The sequence below is a fragment of the Mus musculus genome, chromosome 8, assembly GCF_000001635.26.
Source record: "Mus musculus strain C57BL/6J chromosome 8, GRCm38.p6 C57BL/6J".
NCBI lineage: Eukaryota > Metazoa > Chordata > Mammalia > Rodentia > Muridae > Mus > Mus musculus.
The window spans coordinates 21,110,396-21,135,798 of record NC_000074.6 but is presented as its reverse complement, the minus strand read 5'-3'; the positions used below and the strand labels follow the sequence as shown (position 1 = coordinate 21,135,798).

The following is a 25,403-nucleotide window of genomic DNA, read 5'->3' as shown; positions in this document are numbered from 1 at the left end:
GCATTCTGAACTTTCTATTCATTTTATGTCTGAACCTGGAGTTATCCTTAAATTGATATTAATTGGAGCCGGTATCTTGCAAGTAAAAAATTATAGTATTCACTCATCTGCAAAGGTTTCCTTGAAGGTTGTGGTACTTTATATACAGAGCCTTGACTGAGCCTTGTCCCATACATTGAAAGAATGTGAACACACAGGAAGCATATTGCAAGCAATTTATTGAGAAGTGGTCATCAGGCACCAGCGTCAGTGGCCTCAGTACTCATGGTCATCTTGTTCTCTGTGGTCTCCATGTTCAGCGACAGCAGAGCATGTACATTAAATGACCCTTACTGCAGGTCCCATTCATGCGTTCTCTTCCTTTGCAGCCTCTTGCTCTACAATAGCATACCAGATCTCTCAACGCTGGAGACACAAAAAGAATCAGGCATTCAGATTTGAGGTTGGCAGCATGTAATAGTATGTGATCCTATGGGGATCTGTGATACAGCATGACTGTGCTGTTTTGGCCACAATACAGCCTTCAGCAAAGTTAACTCCACCAATAACACACTTCAGGGGTGTTGGTCATGCACTTGAGAGCCATTCTGAGGTGTCTTTAATTTCTGTGTTCCTTTTGTCATGATGTAGACACTTTAGTATACTTTGAAATTGATTCACTGTTGCTTTACACAAAGAAAGATTTCTACTAATACCCAAGACTAATCCTGTTCTATAAGCTTCTAATCAGAGTATTGGAGTTCTGTGAGTGTTGAAATTCCCATGTATATCATTTTACAGTAAAACCTTACGAGAAAGATACTCAATTAGAGTTGCTTTCCTGTCACTGTTACTGTTATGAATATAAAAGTAATTAAAATAATATTGCCAGAGAGACATATTACTCTACCAGGATTCTAGGTAGAATCTTCATCCCTCCCTCAGCAGAATGCAAGCATCCATCACACTGGACACCAATACTCACATTCCTCTTGAAGAGAAGAGCCTTCTGGGTCTCCAAAAGAGACAGACACAGCCTGGTCCTCTTCCCCTGGCTGCTCCTCAGTTTTAGTCTCTTCATCTGTGTTTTGGATAGGATCAGCCTGGACCTGGAAGGCCAGCAGGACGAGGGCAGAGAGGAGGATTAGTGTCTTCATGGCTGGGAGACACCTGGAGGATTGGTGAGTAGGAGCTCAATGTGTGGAGAGTGAATATCCAGCCTGCCTTTATAGGACAGTGAAAGGGCTACAACTAGAGAAGGCAGACTTTGCTGGGAAGTTCGAAAGGGTGTTACCCTCCAGTTCCCTTTGATGTTCCTTTGTCCTCAAGGCTACCATCATTGTGTTGCACTGTGTGTTCTGTGACAAAACCCTCCCACTGATAAAGGTGAAGGGGCCCTGCGGTCTTCTCCCATTTCCCATCTGCTTGAGCATTTACCTCTCATTTGTCAGAGAAGAAAACAGCTGGTCACTGCCTAATTTGATAAGCTCAAGAAACAAAGGATTTTTATGTTCTGGACTTGGAGCCTGTACTTCTCAGAAAGTGTGGATCAGACCTTGACCAGGTAGACTGTAGAGTCTGTTCTTTGCATGATTCAGGTATCAATCATCCTCCTGAGGGGTAACATTGTGAACCCCCTACTTGAGGCCACTATAGAGAAAGTAAGATGGCCTCATTGTGCCCCTAGTGAATTGCATTTAAGAGACAGAGTTTGTAAGAACGAAGCTAGAGTGAGTTGTTCTGTAGAAGCCAAGTTGTCAGAACACATAGCACAAGAGTGTGGTCCAAGAGAATCTCCATACTTAGGACCCTTAAGGAATGCGTCATTCCACATGCTTGAGATTCTGCAATGTTTTTATTTTCAGAAAATGAATACTGATCTACAGGAAATGACATCCACAACATAGAGAGGGTCATAAGGTCGTACCCAATCTTAAGAAGTGTCATCTCGTCATACATGACCACTGTTCTCTATGTGTTTCATCCCATTTCTCACACTACTTGAACAACAAAAGGTACAGAACTTCCTGCTGTTTTCAGTTACTGTCTGGAGTTGTCCTATCACAAGTGCCAGCTCATATTTACACGTTAATTAATACTATTTATTTTTAAAAATATTTCTATGTAAAGTTCAGTACGATAGTTAGCTAAGCAGCAAGAATATATTTTACACACATATAAAACTTCACAAGCTTGTATCCTTGGTCCCTCAGAGACCAATCTGCCCAGGAGTGTTCACAGACAGCAGAAGCAACATAGCTTCTGGGACAGGCCAACTTTCCTGCCTTGATCTTCAGCCAGGAGGCAGAACTGAGCTCCAGACCTCTGTGCATCTTTTCTGCAAGAGGAGAGCTTGCCTGCAGATAGCAGTCTGACCACTGAGACTCAGGAGGGATTTGGACTCGCAGAATTGCTGAGAGAGGGTAACAGAATCACAGGAGGAAAAAACTCCAACCAGAGAGAGCTATCAAAATGAATGCCAGAGAGTAACAGATGGTGAGAGGCAAATGTAAGAATCTTACTAACAGAAACCAAGACAACTCACCATCATCAGAAGTGAGCACTCCCACCTCAGCAGGTCCTAAATACCCCAACACATCAGACATGCAAAATTTGGAGTAAAATTGTATATCGTGATGCTGGTAGAAGATTTTAAGGGGGAAATTAATAACTCACTTTAATGAAGAACACAGCTGAATAGATAAAAGGCCTTAAAGTGGAAGCACAAAAATCCTTCAAAGAATTACAGGGAAAAAGCCCCTTCCGCTCCACTCGAGCCCAGGGCTTCCTGGCCAGCAGAGTTGCCTGACACCCGCAAGGGCCCACACAGGACTCCCCACGGGATCCTAAGACCTCTGGTGAGTGGAACACAGCGCCAGCCCCAATCCAATCTCGCGGAACCTGAGACTGCAGTATATAGGGAAGCAGACTGCCCGGGCCTGACCCGGGACAAAAGCTCCTTCCACTCCACTCGACCCCAGGGCTTCCTGGCCAGCGGAATTGCCTGACACCCACAAGGGCCCACACAGGATTCTCCACGGGATCCTAAGTCCTCTGGTGAGTGGAACACAGCGCCAGCCCCAATCCAAACGCGCAGAACCTGAGACTGCGGTACATAGGGAAGCAGACTGCCCGGGCCTGACCCGGGACAAAAGCCCCTTCCGCTCCACTCGAGCCCAGGGCTTCCTGGCCAGCAGAGTCACCTGACACCCGCAAGGGCCCACACAGGATTCCCCACGGGATCCTAAGACCTCTAGTGAGTGGAACACAACTTCTGCCAGGAGTCCGGTTCAAACACCAGATATCTGGGTACGTTCCCTGCAAGAAGAGAGCTTTCCTGCAGAGAATATTCTACCCACTGAAACCAAGGAGAGTGCTACCCTCCCAGGTCTGCTTATAGAGGCTAACAGAGTCACCTGAAGTACAAGCTCTTAACAGAGACAACTATAACAGCTAGCTTCAGAGATTACCAGATGGCGAAAGGCAAACGTAAGAATCCTACTAACAGAAATCAAGACCACTCACCATCATCAGAACGCAGCACTCCCACCCCACCTAGTCCTGGGCACCCCAACACAACCGAAAATCTAGACCCAGACTTAAAAACATTTTTCATGATGATGATAGAGGACATCAAGAAGGACTTTCATAAGTCACTTAAAGAATTACAGGAGAGCATTGCTAAAGAGTTACAGGCCCTTAAAGAAAAGCAGGAAAACAAAGCCAAACAGGTAGAAGTCCTTAAAGAAAAACAGGAAAACATCCAAACAAGTAATGGAAATGAACAAAACCATATTAGAACTAAAAGGGGAAGTAGACACAATAAAGAAAACCCAAAGCAAGGCAACACTGGAGATAGAAACCCTAGGAAAGAGATCTGGAACCATAGATGCGAGCATCAGCAACAGAATACAAGAAATGGAAGAGAGAATCTCAGGTGCAGAAGATTCCATAGAGAACATCGACACAACAGTCAAAGAAAATACAAAATGCAAAAGGATCCTAACTCAAAACATCCAGGAAATCCAGGACACAATGAGAAGACCAAACCTACGCATAATAAAAATTGATGAGAATGAAGATTTTCAACTTAAAGGGCCAGCTAATATCTTCAACAAAATAATTGAACAAAACGTCCCAAACATAAAGAAAGAGATGCCCATGATCATACAAGAAGCCTACAGAACTCCAAATAGACTGGACCAGAAAAGAAATTCCTCCCGACACATAATAATTAGAACAACAAATGCACTAAATAAAGATAGAATATTAAAAGCAGTAAGGGAGAAAGGTCAAGTAACATATAAAGGAAGGCCTATCAGAATTACACCAGACTTTTCACCAGAGACTATGAAAGCCAGAAGAGCCTGGACAGATGTTATACAGACACTAAGAGAACACAAATGCCAGCCCAGGCTACTATACCCAGCCAAACTCTCAATTACCATAGATGTAGAAACCAAAGTATTCCACGACAAAACCAAATTCACACATTATCTTTCCACGAATCCAGTCCTTCAAAGGATAATAACAGAAAAGAAGCAATACAAGGACGGAAATCACGCCCTAGATCAAACAAGAAAGTAATCCCTCAACAAACCAAAAATAAGACAGCCACAAGAACAGAATGCCAAGTCTAACAACAAAAATAAAAGGAAGCAACAAATACTTTTCCTTAATATCTCTTAATATTAATGGACTCAATTCCCCAATAAAAAGACATAGACTAACAGACTGGCTACACAAACAGGACCCAACATTCTGCTGCTTACAGGAAACCCATCTCAGGGAAAAAGACAGACACTACCTCAGAGTGAAAGGCTGGAAAACAATTTTCCAAGCAAATGGTCTGAAGAAACAAGCTGGAGTAGCCATTCTAATATCGGATAAAATCGACTTCCAACCCAAAGTTATCAAAAAGGACAAGGAGGGACACTTCATACTCATCAAAGGTAAAATCCTCCAAGAGGAACTCTCAATTCTGAATATCTACGCTCCAAATGGAAGGGCAGCCACATTCATTAAAGACATTTCAGTAAAGCTCAAAGCACACATTGCACCTCACACAATAATAGTGGGAGACTTCAACACACCACTTTCATCAAGGGACAGATCATGGAAACAGAAACTAACCAGGGACACAGTGAAACTAACAGAAGTTATGAAACAAATGGACTGAACAGATATCTACAGAACATTTTATCCTAAAACAAAAGGATATACCTTCTTCTCAGCACCTCATGGGACCTTCTCCAAAATGACCATATAATTGGTCACAAAACAGGCCTCAACAGATACAAAAATATTGAAATTGTCCCATGTATCCTATCAGACCACCATGGCCTAAGACTGATCTTCAATAACAACATAAATAATGGAAAGCCAACATTCACGTGGAAACTGAACAACACTCTTCTCAATGATACCTTGGTCAAGGAAGGAATAAAGAAAGAAATTAAAGACTTTTTAGAGTTTAATGAAAATGAAGCCACAACGTTCCCAAACCTTTGGGACACAATGAAAGCATTTCTAAGAGGGAAACTCATAGCTCTGAGTGCCTCCAAGAAGAAACGTGAGAGAGCACATATTAGCAGCTTGACAACACATCTAAAAGCTCTAGAAAAAAAGGAAGCAAATTCACCCAAGAGGAGTAGATGACAGGAAATAATCAAACTCAGGGGTAAAATCAACCAAGTGGAAACAAGAACAACTATTCAAAGAATTAACCAAACTAGGAGTTGGTTCTTTAAGAAAATCAACAAGATAGATAAACCCTTAGCTAGACTTACTAAAGGGCACAGGGACAAAATCCTAATTAACAAAATCAGAAATAAAAAGGGAGACATAACAACAGATCCTGAAGAAATCCAAAACACCATCAGATCCTTCTACAAAAGGTTATCCTCAACAAAACTGGAAAACCTGGACGAAATGAACAAATTTCTGGACAGATACCAGAACCAAAGTTGAGTCAGGATCAAATTGACCATCTAAACAGTCCCGTATCACCTAAAGAAATAGAAGCAGTTATTAATAGTCTCCCAGCCAAAAAAAGCCCAGGACCAGACGGGTTTAGTGCAGAGTTCTATCAGACCTTCAAAGAAGATCTAATTCCAATTCTGCACAAACTATTTCACAAAATAGAAGTAGAAGGTACTCTACCCAACTCATTTTATGAAGCCACTATTACTCTGATACCTAAACCACAGAAAGATTCAACAAAGATAGAGAACTTCAGACCAATTTCTCTTAAATATCGATGCAAAAATCCTCAATAAAATTCTTGCTAACCGAATCCAAGAACATATTAAAGCAATCATCCATCCTGACCAAGTAGGTTTTATTCCAGGAATGCAGGGATGGTTTAATATATGAAAATCAATCAATGTAATCCATTATATAAACAAACTCAAAGACAAAAACCAAATGATCATCTCGTTAGATGCAGAAAAAACATTTGACAACATTCAACACCCATTCATGATAAAAGTTTTGGAAAGATCAGGAATTCAAGGCCCATACCTAAACATGATAAAAGCAATCTACAACAAACCAGTAGCCAACATCAAAGTAAATGGAGAGAAGCTGGAAGCAATCCCACTAAAATCAGGGACTAGACAAGGCTGCCCACTTTCCCCCTACCTTTTCAACATAGTACTTGAAGTATTAGCCAGAGCAATTCGACAACAAAAGGAGATCAAGGGGATACAAATTGGAAAAGAGGAAGTCAAAATATCACTTTTTGCAGATGATAAGATAGTATATATAAGTGACCTTAAAAATTCTACCAGAGAACCCCTAAACCTGATAAGCAGCTTTGGTGAAGTAGCTGGATATAAAATAAACTCAAACAAGTCAATGGCCTTTCTCTATACAAAGAATAAATAGCCTGAGAAAGAAATTAGGGAAACAACACCCTTCTCAGTAGTCACAAATAGTATAAAATATCTTGGCGTAACGCTAACTAAGGAGGTGAAAGATCTTTATGATAAAAACTTCAAATCTCTGAAGAAAGAAATTAAAGAAGATCTCAGAAGATGGAAAGATCTCCCATGCTCATGGATTGGCAGGATCAACATTGTAAAAATGGCTATCTTGCCAAAAGCAATCTACAGATTCGATGCAATCCCCATCAAAATTCCAACTCAATTCTTCAACGAATTAGAAAGAGCAATTTGCAAATTCATCTGGAATAACAAAAAACCTAGGATAGCAAAAACTCTTATCAAGGATAAAAGAACCTCTGGTGGAATCACCATGCCTGATCTAAAGCTTTACTACAGAGCAATTGTGATAAAAACTGCATGGTACTGGTATAGAAACAGACAAGTAGACCAATGGAATAGAATTGAAGACCCAGAAATGAACCCACACACCTATGGTCACTTGATCTTAGACAAAGGAGCTTAAACCATCCAGTGGAAGAAAGACAGCATTTTCAACAATTGGTGCTGGCACAACTGGTTGTTATCATGTAGAAGAATGCCAATCGATCCATACTTATCTCCTTGTACTAAGGTCAAATCTAAGTGGATCAAAGAACTTCACATAAAACCAGAGACACTGAAACTTATAGAGGAGAAAAGGGGGAAAAGCCTTGAAGATATGGGAACAGGGGAAAAATTCCAGAACAGAACAGCAATGGCATGTCCTGTAAGATCGAGTATTGACAAATGGGACCTAATGAAACTCCAAAGTTTCTGCAAGGCAAAAGACACCGTCAATAAGACAAAAAGACCACCAACAGATTGGAAAAGGATCTTTACCTATCCTAAATCAGATAGGGGGCTAATATCCAACATATATAAAGAACTCAAGAAGGTGGACTTCAGAAAATCAAATAACCCCATTAAAAAATGGGGCTCAGAACTGAACAAAGAATTCTCACCTGAGGAATACTGAATGGCAGAGAAGCACCTGAAAAAATGTTCAACATCCTTAATCATCAGGGAAATGGAAATCAAAGCAACCCTGAGATTCCACCTCACACCAGTCAGAATTGCTAAGATCAAAAATTCAGGTGACAGCAGATGCTGGCGTGGATTTGGAGAAAGAGGAACACTCCTCCATTGTTGGTGGGATTGCAGGCTTGTACAACCACTCTGGAAAACAGTCTGGCGGTTCCTCAGAAAATTGGACATAGTACTACCGGAGGATCCAGCAATAAGTCTCCTCGGCATTTATCCAGAAGATGCCCCAACTGGTAAGAAGGACACATGCTCCACTATGTTCATAGCAGCCTTATTTATAATAGCCAGAAGCTGGAAAGAACCCAGATGCCCCTCAACAGAGGAATGGATACAGAAAATGTGGTACATCTACACAATGGAGTACTACTCAGCTATTAAAAAGAATGAATTTATGAAATTCCTAGCCAAATGGATGGACCTGGAGGGCATCATCCTGAGTGAGGTAACACATTCACAAAGGAACTCACACAATATGTACTCACTGATAAGTGGATATTAGCCCCAAACCTAGGATTCCCAAGATATAAGGTACAATTTGCTAAACACATGAAACTCAAGAAGAATGAAGACTGAAGTGTGGACACTATGCCCCTCCTTAGAATTGGGGACAAAACACCCATGGAAAGAGTTACAGAGACAAAGTTTGGAGCTGAGATGAAAGGATGGACCATGTAGAGACTGCCATATCCAGGGATCCACCCCATAATCAGCATCCAAACGCTGACACCATTGCATACCCTAGCAAGATTTTATTGAAAGGACCCAGATGTCGCTATCTCTTCTGAGACTATGCCGGGGCCTAGCAAACACAGAAGTGGATGCTCACAGTCAGCTAATGGATGGATCACAGGTCTCCCAATGGAGGAGCTAGAGAACGAACCCAAGGAGCTAAAGGAATCTGCAACCCTATAGGTGGAACAACATTATGAACTAACCAGTACCCCGGAGCTCTTGACTCTAGCTGCATATGTATCAAAAGATGGCCTAATCGGCCATCACTGGAAAAAGAGGCCCATTGGACACGTAAACTTTGTATGCCCCAGTACAGGGGAACGCCAGGGCCAAAAAGGGGGAGTGGGTGTGTAGGGGAGTGGGGGTGGGTGGGTATGGGGGACTTTTGGTATAGCATTGGAAATGTAAATGAGCTAAATACCTAATAAAAAATGGAAAAAAAAAAGAATTACAGGAAAACACTGCTAAACAAACAGAAGCCCTTAAAGAAGAAGCACAAAAATTCCTTAAAGAATTAGGGGAAAACACAACTAAACAGGTAATGGAATTGAACTAAAGCATCCAAGATCAAAAAAGGGAAGTAGTAACAATGAAGAAAACCCAAACGGAGACAACTCTGATGATAGAAACTCTAGGAAAGAAATCAGGATCCATAGATGTGAGCATCAGCAACAAAATACAAGAGATGGAAAAGAACATTTCAGATGCAGAAGATTCCAAAGAAAACATTGGCACAACAACCAAAGAAAATGCAAAATGCAAGAAATACCTAAACCACAACATCCAGGAAATCCAGGACCCAATGAGAAGAGGACCAAACCTATGAATAAAAGGCATAGATGAGAATGAAGATTTTCAACCTAATGGGTCAGCAAAATTATAGAAGAAAACTATCCTAACCTAAAGAAAGAGATGTCCATGAGCATAGAAAAAGTCTACAGCACTCCAAATAGCCTGGACCAGAAAAAAATTCCTCCCAACAGAAAATAATCAGAGTAACAAAAGCACTAAATTAAGACAGAATATTAAAAGCAGTAAGGAAAAAAGGTCAAGTAACATATAAAGGAAGGCCTATTAGTGTTACTCCAGTCTTCTCATCATAGAATATGAAAGCCAGAAGATCCTGGACAGATATTATACAGACCCTCAGAGAACACAAATGCCAGCCTAGGCTACTCTACCCAGCAAAACTCTCAATTATCATATATGGAGAAACCAAATTATTCCATGACAAAACCAAATTCATACAATACCATTTCAAGAATCCAACCTTTGGAAGGATAATAAACAGAAAGAAGTTATGAAACAAAAGTTATCTACAAAATGTTTTATCCTAAAGCAAAAAGCAATACCTTCCTCTCAGCACCTCATGGTACCTCCTTCAAAATTGACATAATTTGTCACAAAATAGGCCTCAACAGATTAAAAAATATTGATATTATCCAATGCATTGTATCAAATCACCACCAACTAAGGTTGATCTTCAATAACAGCATAAATAATAGAAAGACAACATTCACATGGAACCTGAACAACACTTCACTCAATGATAACTTGGTCACAGAAGAAATTTAAAAAGAAATTAGAGACTTTTTAGAATTTAATGAAAATGAAGCCACAAAATACCCAAGCTTATGGGACACAATGAAAACAGTCCTAAGAGAAAACTCATAGCCCTGAGTGACTCCAAAAAGAAACTAGAGAGAGGATACACTAGCAGCCTGACAGCACTCCTAGAAGCTCTAGAAGGAACAGAAGCAAATTCACCAAAGAAGAGTAGGCAGCAGGAAATAATCAAAGTCAGTGATGAATTCAACCAAGTGGAAACAAAAAAACTATTCAATGAATCAACCAACCAAGGAACTGTTTGTTTGAGTAAATCAGGAAGATAGATAAACCCTTAGCCAGACTCACTAGAGGGCATAGGGACAGTATCCTAATTAATCAAATCAGAAATGAAAGGGGAGACATAAACACAGAACCTGAGGAAATCCAAAACATCATCAGATCCTACTACAAAAAGTTATACTCAATAAAACTGGAAAACCTGGATGAAATGGACAATTTCCTAGACAGATACCAGGTACCAAAGTTAAATCAGGATCAGATTAGCAATCTAAACAATCTCATTTCCCCTAAAGAAATAGAAGCAGTCATTAATAGTCTCCCAACCAAACAAAGCCCAGCACAAGATGGGTTTAGTGCAGAGTTCTCTCAGACCCTCAAAGAAGACCTAATTCCAACTCTCCACAAACTATTCCACAAAATAGAAACAGAAGGTACTCTACCCAATTCATTCTATGAAGCCACAATTACTCTGATACCTAAACCACACAAAGATCCAACAAAGAAAAAGAACTTCAGGCCAATTTCCCTTATGAATATTGTTGCAAAAATAGTCAATAAAACCCTTGCAAACCGAATCCAAAAAAACAGGTCAAACGATCATCCTTCATTACCAAGCTGGCTTCATCCCAGGGATACAGGGATGGTTTAATATATGGAAATGCATCAATGTAATCCTCTATATAAACTCTATATGAGCTCAAAGACAAGAACCACATAATCATCTTGTTAGATGCTGAGAAAGCATTTGACAAAATCTAACACCCCTTCATAGGAGAAGTCATGTAAAGATCAGGAAATCAGGGTTCACACATAAACATAATAAAAGCAATATACAGCAAATTGGTAGTCAACATCAAACTAAATGGAGAGAAACTCTAAGCAATCCCACTAAAATCAGGGACTAGACAAGGATGCCCACTTTCTCACTACTTCTACAATATAGTACTTGAATCCTAGCCAGAGCAATTTGATAACAAAAGAAGATCAAAGGGATACCAATTGGAAAGGAAGAAGTCAAAATATCACTATTTGCAGATGATATGATAGTATATATAAGAGACCATCAAATTCCACCATAGAACCAGGGATCCATACCAGATTATGTTATGGATCTGAGGAAGGGGCTGCCTCTGCATGGTTCCTCCATCCCTTTCAGCTCCAGACTGTGTCTCTGTAACTCCTGACATGGGTATTTTGTTCCATTATCTAAGGAGGGACGAAGTATCCACACTTTGGTTTTCTTTCTTGAGTTTCATGTGTTTTGCAAATTGTATTTTGGATATTCTAAGTTTGTGGGCTAATATCCATTTATCACTAAGTGCATATCATGCAAAATCTTTTGTGATTGGTTTACCTCACTCAAGATGATATCCTCTAAGTCCATCAATTTGCCTAAAAATTTATTAAATTAATTGTTTTTAATTCCTGAGTAGTATGTCATTGTGTAAATGTACCACATTTTCTGTATCTATTCCTCTGTTGAGGGACATCTGGGTACTTTCCAGCATCTGGCTATTATAAATAAAGCTGCTATGAACATAGTGGAGCATGTGTCCTTATTACCAATTGGTACATCTTCTGGGTATATGCCCAGGCGAGGTATTTCTGGATCTTTGGGTAGTAATGTGTCCAATTTTCTGAGAAAATGCCAGACTGATTTCCAGAGTGGTTGTATAAGCTTGTATTCCCTCCAGGAATGGAGGGGTGTTCCTCTTTGTGCACATCCTTGCCACCATCTGTTTTTACCTGAATTTTTGATCTTTGCCATTTTGACTGGTGTGAGGTGGAATCGCAGGGTTGTTTTGATTTGCATTTCCCTGATGATTAAGAATGTTGAACATTTTTTTCAGGTGCTTCTCAGCCACTCAGTATTCCTCAGTTGAGAATTCTTTGTTTAGCTCTGTGCCCCAATTTTTATGCGGTTATTTGATTTTCTGGGTCCATCTTCTTGAGTTCTTTGTATATATTGGATATTAGTCCCCTATCTGATTTAGGATTAGTAAAGATACATTCCCAATCTGTTGGTGGCCTCTTTGTCCTATTGACAGTGTCTTTTGCCTTACAGAAGCTTTACAATTTTATGAGTTCCCATTTGTTGATTCTCAATCTTACAGCACAAGCCACTGGTGTTCTCTTCAGGAATATTTCCCCTCTGCCCATATCTTCGATGCTTTCCCCCACTTTCTCCTCTATACTTTTTATTGTCAATGTTTTTTGGTGGCATTCCTTGATCCACTTAGACTTGAGCTTATTAAAAGTAGATAAGAATGGATCAATTTCCATTTTTCTACATGATAACCACCAGTTGTGCCAGCACTATTTTTTAAAAATGCTGTCTTTTGCTGGCATATGCAATAGTGTCTGGGTTTGGTGGCTGATTATGGGAAGGATCCCCAGTTGGGTTAGTCTCTGGAGGTATGACAGCCAAATTTGCTTAAAGGACCCTGATATAGCTGTCTTGAGTGAGGCTATGCCAGTGCCTGGAAAATATAATAGTGGATGGTCACAGTCATCTATTGGTTGGAACAAATGGCCCCAAATGGAGGATCTAGAGAAAGTACCCAAGGAGCTGAAGGGGACTGCAATCGGAAAGGTGGAACAACAATATGAACTAACCAGTACCCCCAGATCTCATGTCTCTAGCCTCATATGTAGTAGATCACCTATTTGGTCATCATTGGGAAGAGAGGCCCCTTAGTCTTGCAAACTTTATATGCCCTAGTACAGTGGAACACTAGAGCCAAGAAGTGGGAGTGGGTGGGTGGAGGAGCAGGGTGGGTTGAGGGTACATTGAACTTTTGGGATAACATTGAAATGTAAATAAAGAAAATATCTAATAAAAAAATTCTGTCCTTTTTCCACTGGATGTTTTTAGAACCTTTGACATAGATCAATTGACCATTGGTGTTTGGGCTCATTTAGGTAGACAATTCTATTCCATTGATCTACTTCTCTGTTGGAATTTTGATGGGGATTGCATTGAATAGGTAGATAGCTTTTGGCAAATGGCCATTTTTATTATATTAATCCTGCCAGTCCATGAGCATGGGAAATCTTTCTGTCTTCTGAGATCTTCTTTGATTTCTTTCTTCAGATACTTGAAGTTCTTATCATACAGATCTTTTACTTCCTTAGATAGAGTCACACCAAGGTAGTTTATATTATTTGTGACTATTGTGAAGGGTGTTGTTTCCCTAAATCTTTCTCAGCCTGTTTATCCTTTGTGTAGAGAAAGGCCACTGATTTGTTTGAGTTATCTTATATCCTGCTATTGCCCTGAAGCCATTTATCAGGTTTAGGAGTTCTCTGGTGGAATTTTTGGGGTTACTTATATATACTATCATATCATCTGCAAATAGTGATTTTTGACTTTTTCCTTTCCAATTTGTATCCCCTTCATCCCCTTTGTTGTCTAATTGCTGTGGCTAGAATTTCAAGTACTATATTGAATAGGTAGGGAAAAAGTGGCAGCCTTGTCTAGCCTTGCATTGAAATGTAAGCTGTTGAGACCCAGTTTGTACATTTTCTCAGCTGCTCCAATATACTTTCCCATCAAAAAAACTTTCTGCATGACACTCTGATTAAGAGTCTAGAGTGTTCCAGGAAATGAGGGCAAGCTCCACAGAGAAGTGTACAGGTAGCCAGGTACTGACCATCAGGTGGCATGGCTGTCCTAAAGGTCTGTCTTTTTTCAGAGAGTCTTCAGATGACTCCGTGCAGTAGGGTTGGGTACCAGGCTCCAGTCTACTGAGCTCTAAACATCACTACATTAGTTCAAAACTCGCATTTCAAGAAAAGCAAAAGAGACCCATTAAAAAAAATCGCTGGAATGTATGAATTCATAGATCTTGTGTACATCAGTGAGAATTTGAGCTTATGAAAGCCACCACAACCCCTTGTTAGCACTGTGGAATCTATAAGACTTGGAATCTCTTTTTCTATTACTAGAGTTAAATTAGGAGCTTAAAGTGTCTTAAGGATGTGAGGAATTAACATGGAAGCATCGTCATATATGCCTGTTAAATTTGGTGAGTGGTTGTTAAGAACTGGAAGGTTAGGGTCTCTAGGTCCTTCTGCAGCCACTATGTTTGGTTCAGGTTTCAGGCACCTCTACCGGTGGCATGAGATGGTGTAGTGACTGAGGATACTGTCTGTGGGACCTGATCCCTCTTGCTTTATCTCTATGTGTCACAGGATATCTGGTCATGTAAGGAACATTAGCCACAAGTTCCAACAGGTTAGCATCAGTCGAGAAAGGTAGATAAAGGTATCTTAAGATACCTACACCTAGATATCTGAAGATATACCTGAATACCTGAGCACATGGTATGTGTATGTGTGTGTCGGTGTGTGTTTAAAGTCAGTCCTCTATATATCAAATCCAGCTTCCACAGATTGCACAGATACTTCACATGTTGTATATATCTGGGTGAGAGTTCCTGCTTTGCTTCTTGTCTTAGAGACTTTGACTGCTCTGAATAGACACACCAAAGAAACACTCTTTCAAATGGGAAGTAAGGTGGTGACTCAAGGAAAAGTAGAAAACCAATTTTTATACCTATATTCTTGTTTCTCTCTGTTGTGTTTTCTCTCTTCTAAACTAGCTCTAACTTTGTCTATGCTATCTTTTTATGATATATATATATATATTGGGTATTTATTTCATTTACATTTCCAATGCTATCCCAAAAGTCCCCCACATGCTCCCCCACCCACTCCCCTACGCATCCACTCCCACTTCTTGGCCCTGGCATTCCCCTGTACTGAGGCATATAAAGTTTGCAAGACCAATGGGCCTCTTTTTCCACTGATGGCCGACTAGGCCACCTTCTGATTCATTTGCAGCTAGAGAAAAGAGCTGGGGGGCTTATTGGTTAGTTCATATTGTTGTTCCACCTATGGGATTGCAGATCCCTTCAGCTCCTTGGGTACTTTCTCTAGCTCCTCCATTGGGGGCCCTGTGAAACATCCAATAGCTGACTGTAAGCATATACTTCAGTGTTTGCCAGGCCCCGGCATAGTCTCACAAGAGACAGCCATATCTGGGTCCGTTCAGCAAAATCTTGCTAGTGTTTGCAATGGTGTCAACATTTGGAAGCTGATTATGTGATGGATCCCCGGATATGGCAGTCTCCAGATGGTCCATCCTTTCGTCTCAGGTACAAACTTTGTCTCTGTAACTCCTTCCATGGTTGGTTTTTTCCCATTTCTAAGAAGGGGCAAAGTGTCCACATTTCATGCATTTAGCAAATTGTATCTTATATCTTCGGTATCCTGAATTTCTGGGCTAATAACCACTTATCAGTGAGTACATATTGTGTGAGTTCTTATGTGATTGGGTTACCTCACTCAGGATGATGCCCTCCAGGTCCATCCATTTGCCTAGGAATTTCATAAATTCAATCATTTTAATAGCTGAGTAGTACTCCATTGTGTAAATGTACCACATTTTCTGTATCCATTCCTCTATTGAGGGTTCTGTGTTCTTTCCAGCTTCTGGCTATTATAAATAAGGCTGCTATGAACATACTGGAGCATGTGTCCTTCATACCGGTTGGGACATCTTCTGGATATATGCCCAGGAGTGGTATTGCTGGATCCTCCGGTAGTACTATGTCCAATTTTCTAAGGAACCACCAGATTGATTTCCAGAGTGGTTGTACAAGCTTGCAATCCCACCAACAATAGAGGAGTGTTCCTCTTTCTCCACATCCTCGCCAGCATCTGCTGTCACCTGAATTTTTTATCTTAGCCATTCTGACTGGTGTGGGGTGGAATCTCAGGGTTGTTGTTATGCTACTGTTAAGAATATAAAAGGAATTAAAATAGAGTTGCTAAGGGAGCCACATTACTCTACCAGGATTCTAGGGCTCATCTTCATCACAATCTCAGGAGACTGCAAGTGTCCATCACACTGAGCACCAGTACTCACATTCTTCTTGAAGATCAGAGCCTTCTGGGTTTCCAAAGGAGACAGACACAGCCTGGTCCTCTTCCCCCGGCTGCACCTCAGTATTAGTCTTTTCATCTGTTTTTTGTATAGGATCAGCCTGGACCTGGAAGGCCAGCAGGAAAAGGGCAGAGATGAGGACAAGTGTCTTCATGGCTGGGAGTCACCTGGGGGATTGGGGAGCAGGAGCCCAATGTGTGGAGTGTGATTAGTCAGCCCGCATGTATATGGCAGAGAAAAGTACACACTTAGAGAAGACATTCTTTGATGGGAACTGGTAGAGGCTGTTACCCTCAAGTTCCCCTTGATGTTCCTCTGTCCTCAAGGCTACCGTCATGATGTTGCTCTGTGTGTTCAGCGACACCACCCCTCCCACTGATAATGATGAAGGTGCCTTCTATCTTACCCTGTTTCCCATCTGCTTGAGTATTTACCTCTCAGTGGTTATGGAAGAAAAGAGTTGGGCACTGCCTAATTTAATAAGCTCATGGAACAAAGCATTTTTATGATCTGGACTTGAAGCCTGTACTTCTCAGGAAGTCTGGATCAGACCTTGACCAGGTAGACTGGAGAGTTAGTTCTTTGCATGATTCAGGTATTATCAATCCTCCTCATGAGGGATAACTTTGTGAATCCCCTACTTGGGGCCATTATAGAGAAAGTAAGATGGCCTTATTGTGCCCCTAGTGAATTGAATTTAAGTGATATAGTTTGTCCGATTGAAGCTAGAGAGAGTTGTTCTGTAGAAGCCAAAATGGCAGCACACATCACACAAGAGTGCGGTCCAGGAGAGTCTCCATACTTGGGACCCTCAAGTCATGCGTCATTCCACATGTCTGAGATTCTGCAATGTTGTTCCTTTCAGAAAATGAGTAATGATCTACAAGAGATGACATCCACAATGTAGAGAGGGTCATAAGCTAGTACCCAGTCTTAAGGAGTGTCATCACATCATACATGACCTCTGTTTTCTATGAGTTTCATCCCCTTTCTCACAGTACATACACACCAAAAGGTACAGAACTTCCTGCTGTTCTCAGTCACTGTATGGAGTCACCCTGTCACATGTGCCAGCTCATATTTATGTGTTAATTATTATTATTCATTTGTCAAAATATTTTTATATACAGTTTTGTACAATAGTTAGCTAAGCAGTGAGAATAGTATTTTACACACATAAAATTTCACACACATACATATATAGAGAGAGATAGATAGATATCTATTTATATCTAAATATATACATGTATAATGGGACATGAACTTTTGAATACATCTGTAAACTTTGATTTATGAGTTAAGAAGCACACCTTGCCAGTCATGGTGGAACATGTCTTTAATCCCAGCACTCAGGAGGCAGAGGCAGGCGGATTTCTGTGTTCGAGTCCAGCCTGATCTACAAAGTGAGTTCCTCGACAGTCAGGGCTATTCTGAGAAACCCTGTTTCAAAACACACACACACACACACACACACACACACACACAAACAGAAAGGAAGCATACCTTATATTTCAGACACATTATTGTCTTTCTTGATCATTACAGAGTTGATCTCAGTAGCACTTTTAAAATTATTTATGCTCAAAAGGCCACCATGGTCATGTGAAGGATTTTTATTACGTATTTTCACATTGTACCCTTCCTTCAAGTGTCCAGACAGAACTGGTCATTGAAGTCCCAGAGAATGCTGAACTAGCACTATATATCCATAGAGAAGTATGTCCTTTTTAAGTACAGCAATGAAAATTAGTCTGCACCATCTTTTCATTTTCTTATTGCTTTATGTTCTCTTTTTTTGTTCCTACCCAAGTCCCAGTAGCATTAGTTTGTCTCACTTGAGGAAAGACACCTACTCATGGACTCCAGAGAAAGTAGAGACCAGAATCCTCTGTCTGTGGAACTGCACACAGTTATTTACATACTAATAGGTATATTGAGCCTTGGGGGAAAGTAGTTTTTTGCTTTGTGAATTTACTGTCTGCTGAAATTTTATTGTTTTACTGCAGTTTGACACAAGTACTATAATGTTTTTCTTATATTCCTCATCCCAATCTGATAGATAACATTGATATTTCAATATTATAACAGTATATTTTTCTCATGCTTTGACACAAGAAGTGTGTGCACTTGTGTTTGGTCAAATGCTCCACTGAGAGAGTAGTTGGCACATTTGATTTTCATTTTTAAAGGAAGAGTCACTTATTTTTGTTCTATAAGTGATTTGCCAGACTGTATGTGTGTGTGTGGCTATTGTCTGTGGAGAGCAGGGAGCCTAATCCCTTAGAACTGGAGGTCCAGAATGCTATGAGCTGCTATGTGAGTGTTAGAACTGAATCTATAACTTCTACAAGAGCACCCAATATTCTCTATATCTGAGCCATGCTTCCAGGCCCTCATTTTCTCTAATTAATCTTTAGCTGCTGATCAAAAAGTCTAGAAATTTTCTCTTTGTAGCATATGTTAAAAATCTCCTTAAAGATTAACATTTTTCTTTGTCCAGTTTTGTTTCCTGTTCCAAACAACCTGGTATTTGATTTTCTTTGATAATATTTCTGAGTTTTCTTGTTTTCAACTTAAATATGTAAACCTCAAGCTTTTGTCCTTTAGTGGCATTAGCAAAATTCCTCCCCCATCCTGTGGTTGAGGCAGTGTTACCTTTCTTACCACCCATTGTCACAACTGAGGATGTTCCACCTTTTCATAGAGCTTGTTCAGGACCTTTAATGTTCCAACATGTGATATCACATGTGAATGCCAAAGGAGGCATTGGAAAGAGGGCTGTGGATGGACAGGTGAATCAGAGACACTGAAGTGATGATGGAAAAATGAAGGAGCTCTTTGTAGTCCATTGCTATTTCTCCTTGTACTAAACTTGTTCAAGCATCACCATATATTCAAACATGGCCTAAAAAGAATGGACGTTAACTGCCAGCGGTCTATGAACCCTTGAATAGTACACATGACACACTTGTGCACATGGGAGGGCTATTACTCTTCCTTCCTCACAGGCATTAGGACTCTGCTGACCCACAGGAAGTGCTGAAAAGATGGGTTATAGCTTGAGAACTTGTTTATTCTTATGCTCTTCTGCACTATATCCTGAACTCTAAGACAGGTGGGGTGTTCATTTCTGTATGTGTTTTCTATCACAAGCCAGAGTGCAAAAACTCAACAGATCTAGAGTTACTCTTAATAATCTACTCTATTTCTGTAGTAGGGATCATATATGTGAGTTATTACATGTGATAACTGGCAAAAATAACACCCTTTCTTCAGATATTTCTAGAGAATAGGGGTTATTTTTTGGTGATCTCACATCAAATCTCAAGTGAGATAAATAACAGAGGCAGAGACCAAGAAATAGTAAAAAGACCATCTGTCAAGAGATGTCTTTCAACCTTAGACTCTTTTCAAGTCCTAAGTAGGTAACACAAATAATCCCTGTAAGTGACAGAAGGCATCACTCTAAAACACAGAAGTTAAGGTGGCATATGGGATAGCAGTAAAGTATAAGAATCTGGCCATAGCCCTGTTGCCTAATCTTTAGTGTTTTCTGAGTATGGCATTTAAACTCTTTAAAGTGCCTTTACAAACCCACAAAACATTGGTCAATGAACTTGGCTACTTTATTGAGTTATTGTGAAAACCTCTTATCCAGAGAGAAAAGATCTTAGCACTTAGTAAGTATCAGCTAATATAAACTCTCTGTACATATTACATATCTTGAGAATGCAGCCTGGTTTACCAAAAGTTTCAAATTATCATGGTTTCTATGAATTTAGAACACAAAGCTGTTCCAGGTCTCCAATAAATGAAAATTAGTATTCTTACTTTAGGTAAGAAGTACTGAATATCCACAGCATTTAAATGTAATTTTTTCCAATTTTTCATTAGGTATTATCTTCATTTACATTTCAAATGCTATCCCGAAAGTCCCCCATACCCCCCCCCCGGTCCCCTACTCACCCACTCCTGCTTCTTGGCCCTGGTGTTCCCCTGTACTGGGGCATATAAAGTTTACAAGACCAAGGGGCCTCTCTTCCCAATGGTGGCCGACTAGGCCATCTTCTGCTACATATGCAGCTAGAGACATGAGCTCTGGGGTAGTGGTTAGTTCATATTGTTATTCCACCAATAGGGTTGCAGATCCCTTCAGCTCCTTGGGTACTTTCTCTAGTTCCTCCATTGGGGGTCCTGTGTTCCATCTAATAGCTGACTGTGAGCATCCACTTCTGTGTTTGCCAGGAACTGGCATAGCCTCCCAAGAGACAGCTATATCAGGGTCCTTTCAGCAAAATCTTGCTGGTGTATGCAATGGTGTCTGCTTATGGTGGCTGATTATGTGATGGATCCCGGGTTGGGGTTGCCTCTGGAAGGTCCATCCTTTCATCTCAGCTCCAAACTTTAACTCTGTAACTCCTTCCATGATTGTTTTCTTCTCAATTCTAAGAAGGGGCGAATTATGCACACTCTGGTCTTCATTCTTCTTGAGTTTCATGTGTTTTCAAATTGTATCTTGGGTATTCTAAGTTTGTGGGATAATATCAACTTATCAGTGAGTACATATGTCAGTTCTTTTGTGGCTGTGTTACCTCACTCAGGATGATACCTTCCAGATCCATCCATTTGCCTAGGAATTTCATAAATTCATTGTTTTTAATAGCCGAATAGTACTCTGTTGTGTAAATGTACCACATTTTCTCTATCCATTCCTCTCTTGAGGGACATCTGGGTTCTTTCCAGCTTCTGGCTATTATAAATAAGGCTCTATGAACATAGTGGAGCATGTGTCCTTCTTACCAGTTGGAACATCTTCTGGATATATACCCAGGAAAGGCATTGCAGGATCCTCCAGTAGTACTATGTCCAATTTTCTGAGAACAGCCCGATTGATTTCCAGAGTGGTTGTACAAGCTTGCAATCCCACCAACAATGGAGTAGTGCTCCTCTTTCTCTACATCCTTGACAGCATCTGCTGTTACCTGAATTTTTGATCTGAGCCATTCTGAATGGTGTGAGATGGAATCTCAGAGTTGTGTTGATTTGTATTTTCCTGATGATTATGGATGTTGAACATTGTTTCAAGTGCTTCTCACCCATTCAGTACTCCTCAGTTGAGTATTCTTTGTTTAGCACTGTGCCCCCTTTTGTAAATGGGTTATTTGGTTTTCTGGAATCTACCTTCTTGAGTTCTTTATATTTATTAGATATTAGTCCCCTATCTGATTTAGGATTGGTAAAGCTCATTTCCCAATCTGTTCATGGCCTTTTTGGCTTATTGACAGTGTCTTTTGCCTTATAGAAGCTTTGAAATTTTATGAGGTCCCATTTGTCAATTCTTGATCTTACAGCACAAGCCAATGCTGTTCTATTGAGGAATTTTTCCCCTGTGCCCATATCTTCGAGGCTTTTCCCCACTTTCTCCCCTATAAGTTTCAGTGTCTCTGGTTTTATGTGGAGTTCCTTGATCCACTTAGACTTGACCTTAGTAAAAGGAGATAAGAATGGATCAAATCTCATTCTTCTACATGAAAACAGTCAGTTGTGCCAGCACCATTTGTTGAAAATGCTGTCTTTTTTGCACTGGATAGTTTTTGCTCCCTTGTCAAAGATCAAGTGACCATAGGTGTGTGGGTTCATTTCTGGGTCTTCAATTCTATTCCATTGGTCTACTTGTCTGTCACTATACCAGTTCCATGCAGTTTTTATCACAATTGCTCTGTAGTACCGCTTTAGGTCAGGCATGGTGATTCCACCAGAGGTTCTTTTATCCTTGAGAAGAGTTTTTGCTATCCTAGGTTTTTTGTTAATCCAGATGAATTTGCAAATTGCCCTTTCTAATTTGTTGAAGAATTGAGTTGAAATTTTGATGGAGATTGCATTCATCTGTAGATTACTTTTGGCAAATAGCCATTTTTACTATATTGATCCTGCCAATCCATGAGCATGGGAGGTCTTTCCATCTTCTGAGATCTTCTTTAATTTCTTTCTTCAGAGACTTGAAGTTCTTGTCATACAGATCTTTCACTTCCTTAGTTAGAGTCACACCAAGGTATTTTATGTTATTTGTGACTTTTGTTGAAGGGTGTTGTTTCCCTAATTTCTTCTTTTTTTAAAATTAGGTATTTAGCTCATTTACATTTCCAATGCTATACCAAAAGTCCCCCATACCCACCCACCCACACACCCCTACCCACCCACTCCCCCTTTATGGCCCTGGCGTTCCCCTGTACTGGGGCACACAAAGTTTACGTGTCCAATGGCCCTCTCTTTCCAGTGATGGCCGATTAGGCCATCTTTTGTTACATATGCAGCTAGAGTCAAGAGCTCCGGGGTACTGGTTAGTAAATAATGTTGTTCCACCTATAGGGTTGCAGATCCCTTTAGCTCCTTGGGTTCTTTCTCTAGCTCCTCCATTGGGAGCCCTGTGATCCATCCATTAGCTGACTGTGAGCATCCACTTCTGTGTTTGCTAGGCCCCGGCATAGTCTCACAAGAGACAGCTACATCTGGATCCTTTCAATAAAATCTTGCTAGTATATGCAATGGTGTCAGCGTTTGGATGCTGATTATGGGGTGGATCCCTGGATATGGCAGTCTCTACATGGTCCATCCTTTCATCTCAGCTCCAAACTTTGTCTCTGTACCTCCTTCCATGGGTGTTTTGTTCCCAATTATAAGGAGGGGCATAGTGTCCACACTTCAGTCTTCATTCTTCTTGAGTTTCATGTGTTTAGCAAATTGTACCTTATATCTTGGGAATCCTAGGTTTGGGGCTAATATCCACTTATCAGTGAGTACATATTGTGTGAGTTCCTTTGTGAATGTGTTTCCTCACTCAGCATGATGCCCTCCAGGTCCATCCATTTGGCTAGGAATTTCATAAATTCATTCTTTTTAATAGCTGAGTAGTACTCCATTGTGTAGATGTACCACATTTTCTGTATCCATTCCTCTGTTGAGGGGCATCTGGGTTCTTTCCAGCTTCTGGCTATTATAAATAAGGCTACTATGAACATAGTGGAGCATGTGTCCTTCTTACCAGTTGGGGCATCTTCTGGATATATGCCCAGGAGAGGTATTGCTGGATCCTCCGGTAGTACTATGTCAAATTTTCTGAGGAACCGCCAGACTGATTTCCAGAGTGGTTGTACAAGCCTGCAATCCCACCAACAATGGAGGAGTGTTCCTCTTTCTCCATATCCACGCCAGCATCTGCTGTCACCTGAATTTTTTATCTTAGCCATTCTGACTTGTGTGAGGTGGAATCTCAGGGTTGTTTTGATTTGCATTTCCCTGATAATTAAGGATGTTGAACATTTTTTCAGGTGCTTCTCTGCCATTCGGTATTCCTCAGGTGCGAATTCTTTGTTCAGTTCTGAGCCCCATTTTTTAATGGGGTTGTTCGATTTTCTGAAGTCCACCTTCTTGAGTTCTTTATATATGTTGTATATTAGCCCCCTATCTGATTTAGGATAGGTAAAGATCCTTTCCCAATCTGTTAGTGGTCTTTTTGTCTTGTTGACGGTGTCTTTTGCCTTGCAGAAACTTTGGAGTTTCATTAGGTCCCATTTGTCAATTCTCGATCTTACAGCACATGCCATTGCTGTTTTGTTCAGGAATTTTTCCCCTGTGCCCATATCTTCAAGGCTTTTCCCCACTTTCTCCTCTATAAGTTTCAGTGTCTCTGGTTTTATGTGAAGTTCTTTGATCCACTTAGATTTGACCTTAGTACAAGGAGATAAGTATGGATCGATTCGCATTCTTCTACATGATAACAACCAGTTGTGCCAGCACCAATTGTTGAAAATGCTGTCTTTCTTCCACTGGATGGTTTTAGCTCCTTTGTCGAAGATCAAGTGACCATAGGTGTGTGGGTTCATTTCTGGGTCTTCAATTCTATTCCATTGGTCTATTTGTCTGTTTCTATACCAGTACCATGCAGTTTTTATCACAATTGCTCTGTAGTAAAGCTTTAGATCAGGCATGGTGATTCCACCGGAGGTTCTTTTATCCTTGAGAAGAGTTTTTGCTATCCTAGGTTTTTTGTTATTCCAGATGAATTTGCAAATTGCTCCTTCTAATTCGTTGAAGAATTGAGTTGGAATTTTGATGGGGATTGCATTGAATCTGTAGATTGCTTTTGGCAAGATAGCCATTTTTACAATGTTGATCCTGCCAATCCATGAGCATGGGAGATCTTTCCATCTTTTGAGATCTTCTTTAAATTCTTTCTTCAGAGATTTGAAGTTTTTATCATACAGATCTTCCACCTCCTTAGTTAGAGTTACGCCAAGATATTTTAAACTATTTGTGACTATTAAGAAGGGTGTTGTTTCCCTAATTTCTTTCTCAGCCTGTTTATTCTTTGTATAGAGAAAGGCCATTGACTTGTTTGAGTTTATTTTATATCCAGCTACTTCACCGAAGCTGTTTATCTGGTTTAGTAGTTCTCTGGTAGAATTTTTAGGGTCACTTATATATACTATCATATCATCTGCAAAAAGAGATATTTTGACTTCCTCTTTTCCAATTTGTATCCCCTTGATCTCCTTTTGTTGTCGAATTGCTCTGGCTAATACTTCAAGTACTATGTTGAAAAGGTAGGGAGAAAGTGGGCAGCCTTGTCTAGTCTCTGATTTTAGTGGGATTGCTTCCAGCTTCTCTCCATTTACTTTGATGTTGACTACTGGTTTGCTGTAGATTGCTTTAATCATGTTTAGGTATGGGCCTTGAATTCCTGATCTTTCCAAAACTTTTATCATGAATGGGTGTTGGATCTTGTCAAATGCTTTTTCTGCATCTAACGAGATGATCATGTGGTTTTTGTCTTTGAGTTTGTTTATATAATGGATTACATTGATGGATTTTCGTATATTAAACCATCCCTGCATTCCTGGAATAAAGCCTACTTGGTCAGGATG

The 25,403-nt window shown here is 40.3% G+C and overlaps 1 protein-coding gene across 1 annotated transcript; it reads right to left on the bottom strand.

Annotated features, from left to right (window-relative positions):
- Nucleotides 1-200: 200 nt before the first annotated feature.
- Defa30 (defensin, alpha, 30) lies at nt 201-1,149 on the bottom strand. Its single transcript, NM_001177485.1, has 2 exons — nt 965-1,149; nt 201-405 (listed from the first exon to the last, which is right to left on the bottom strand). The coding sequence occupies exons 1-2, from the start codon at nt 1,134-1,136 to the stop codon at nt 296-298; spliced, it is 282 nt and encodes a 93-aa protein (NP_001170956.1). The 5' UTR covers nt 1,137-1,149; the 3' UTR covers nt 201-295.
- Between the last annotated feature and the right edge of the window lie 24,254 nt (nt 1,150-25,403).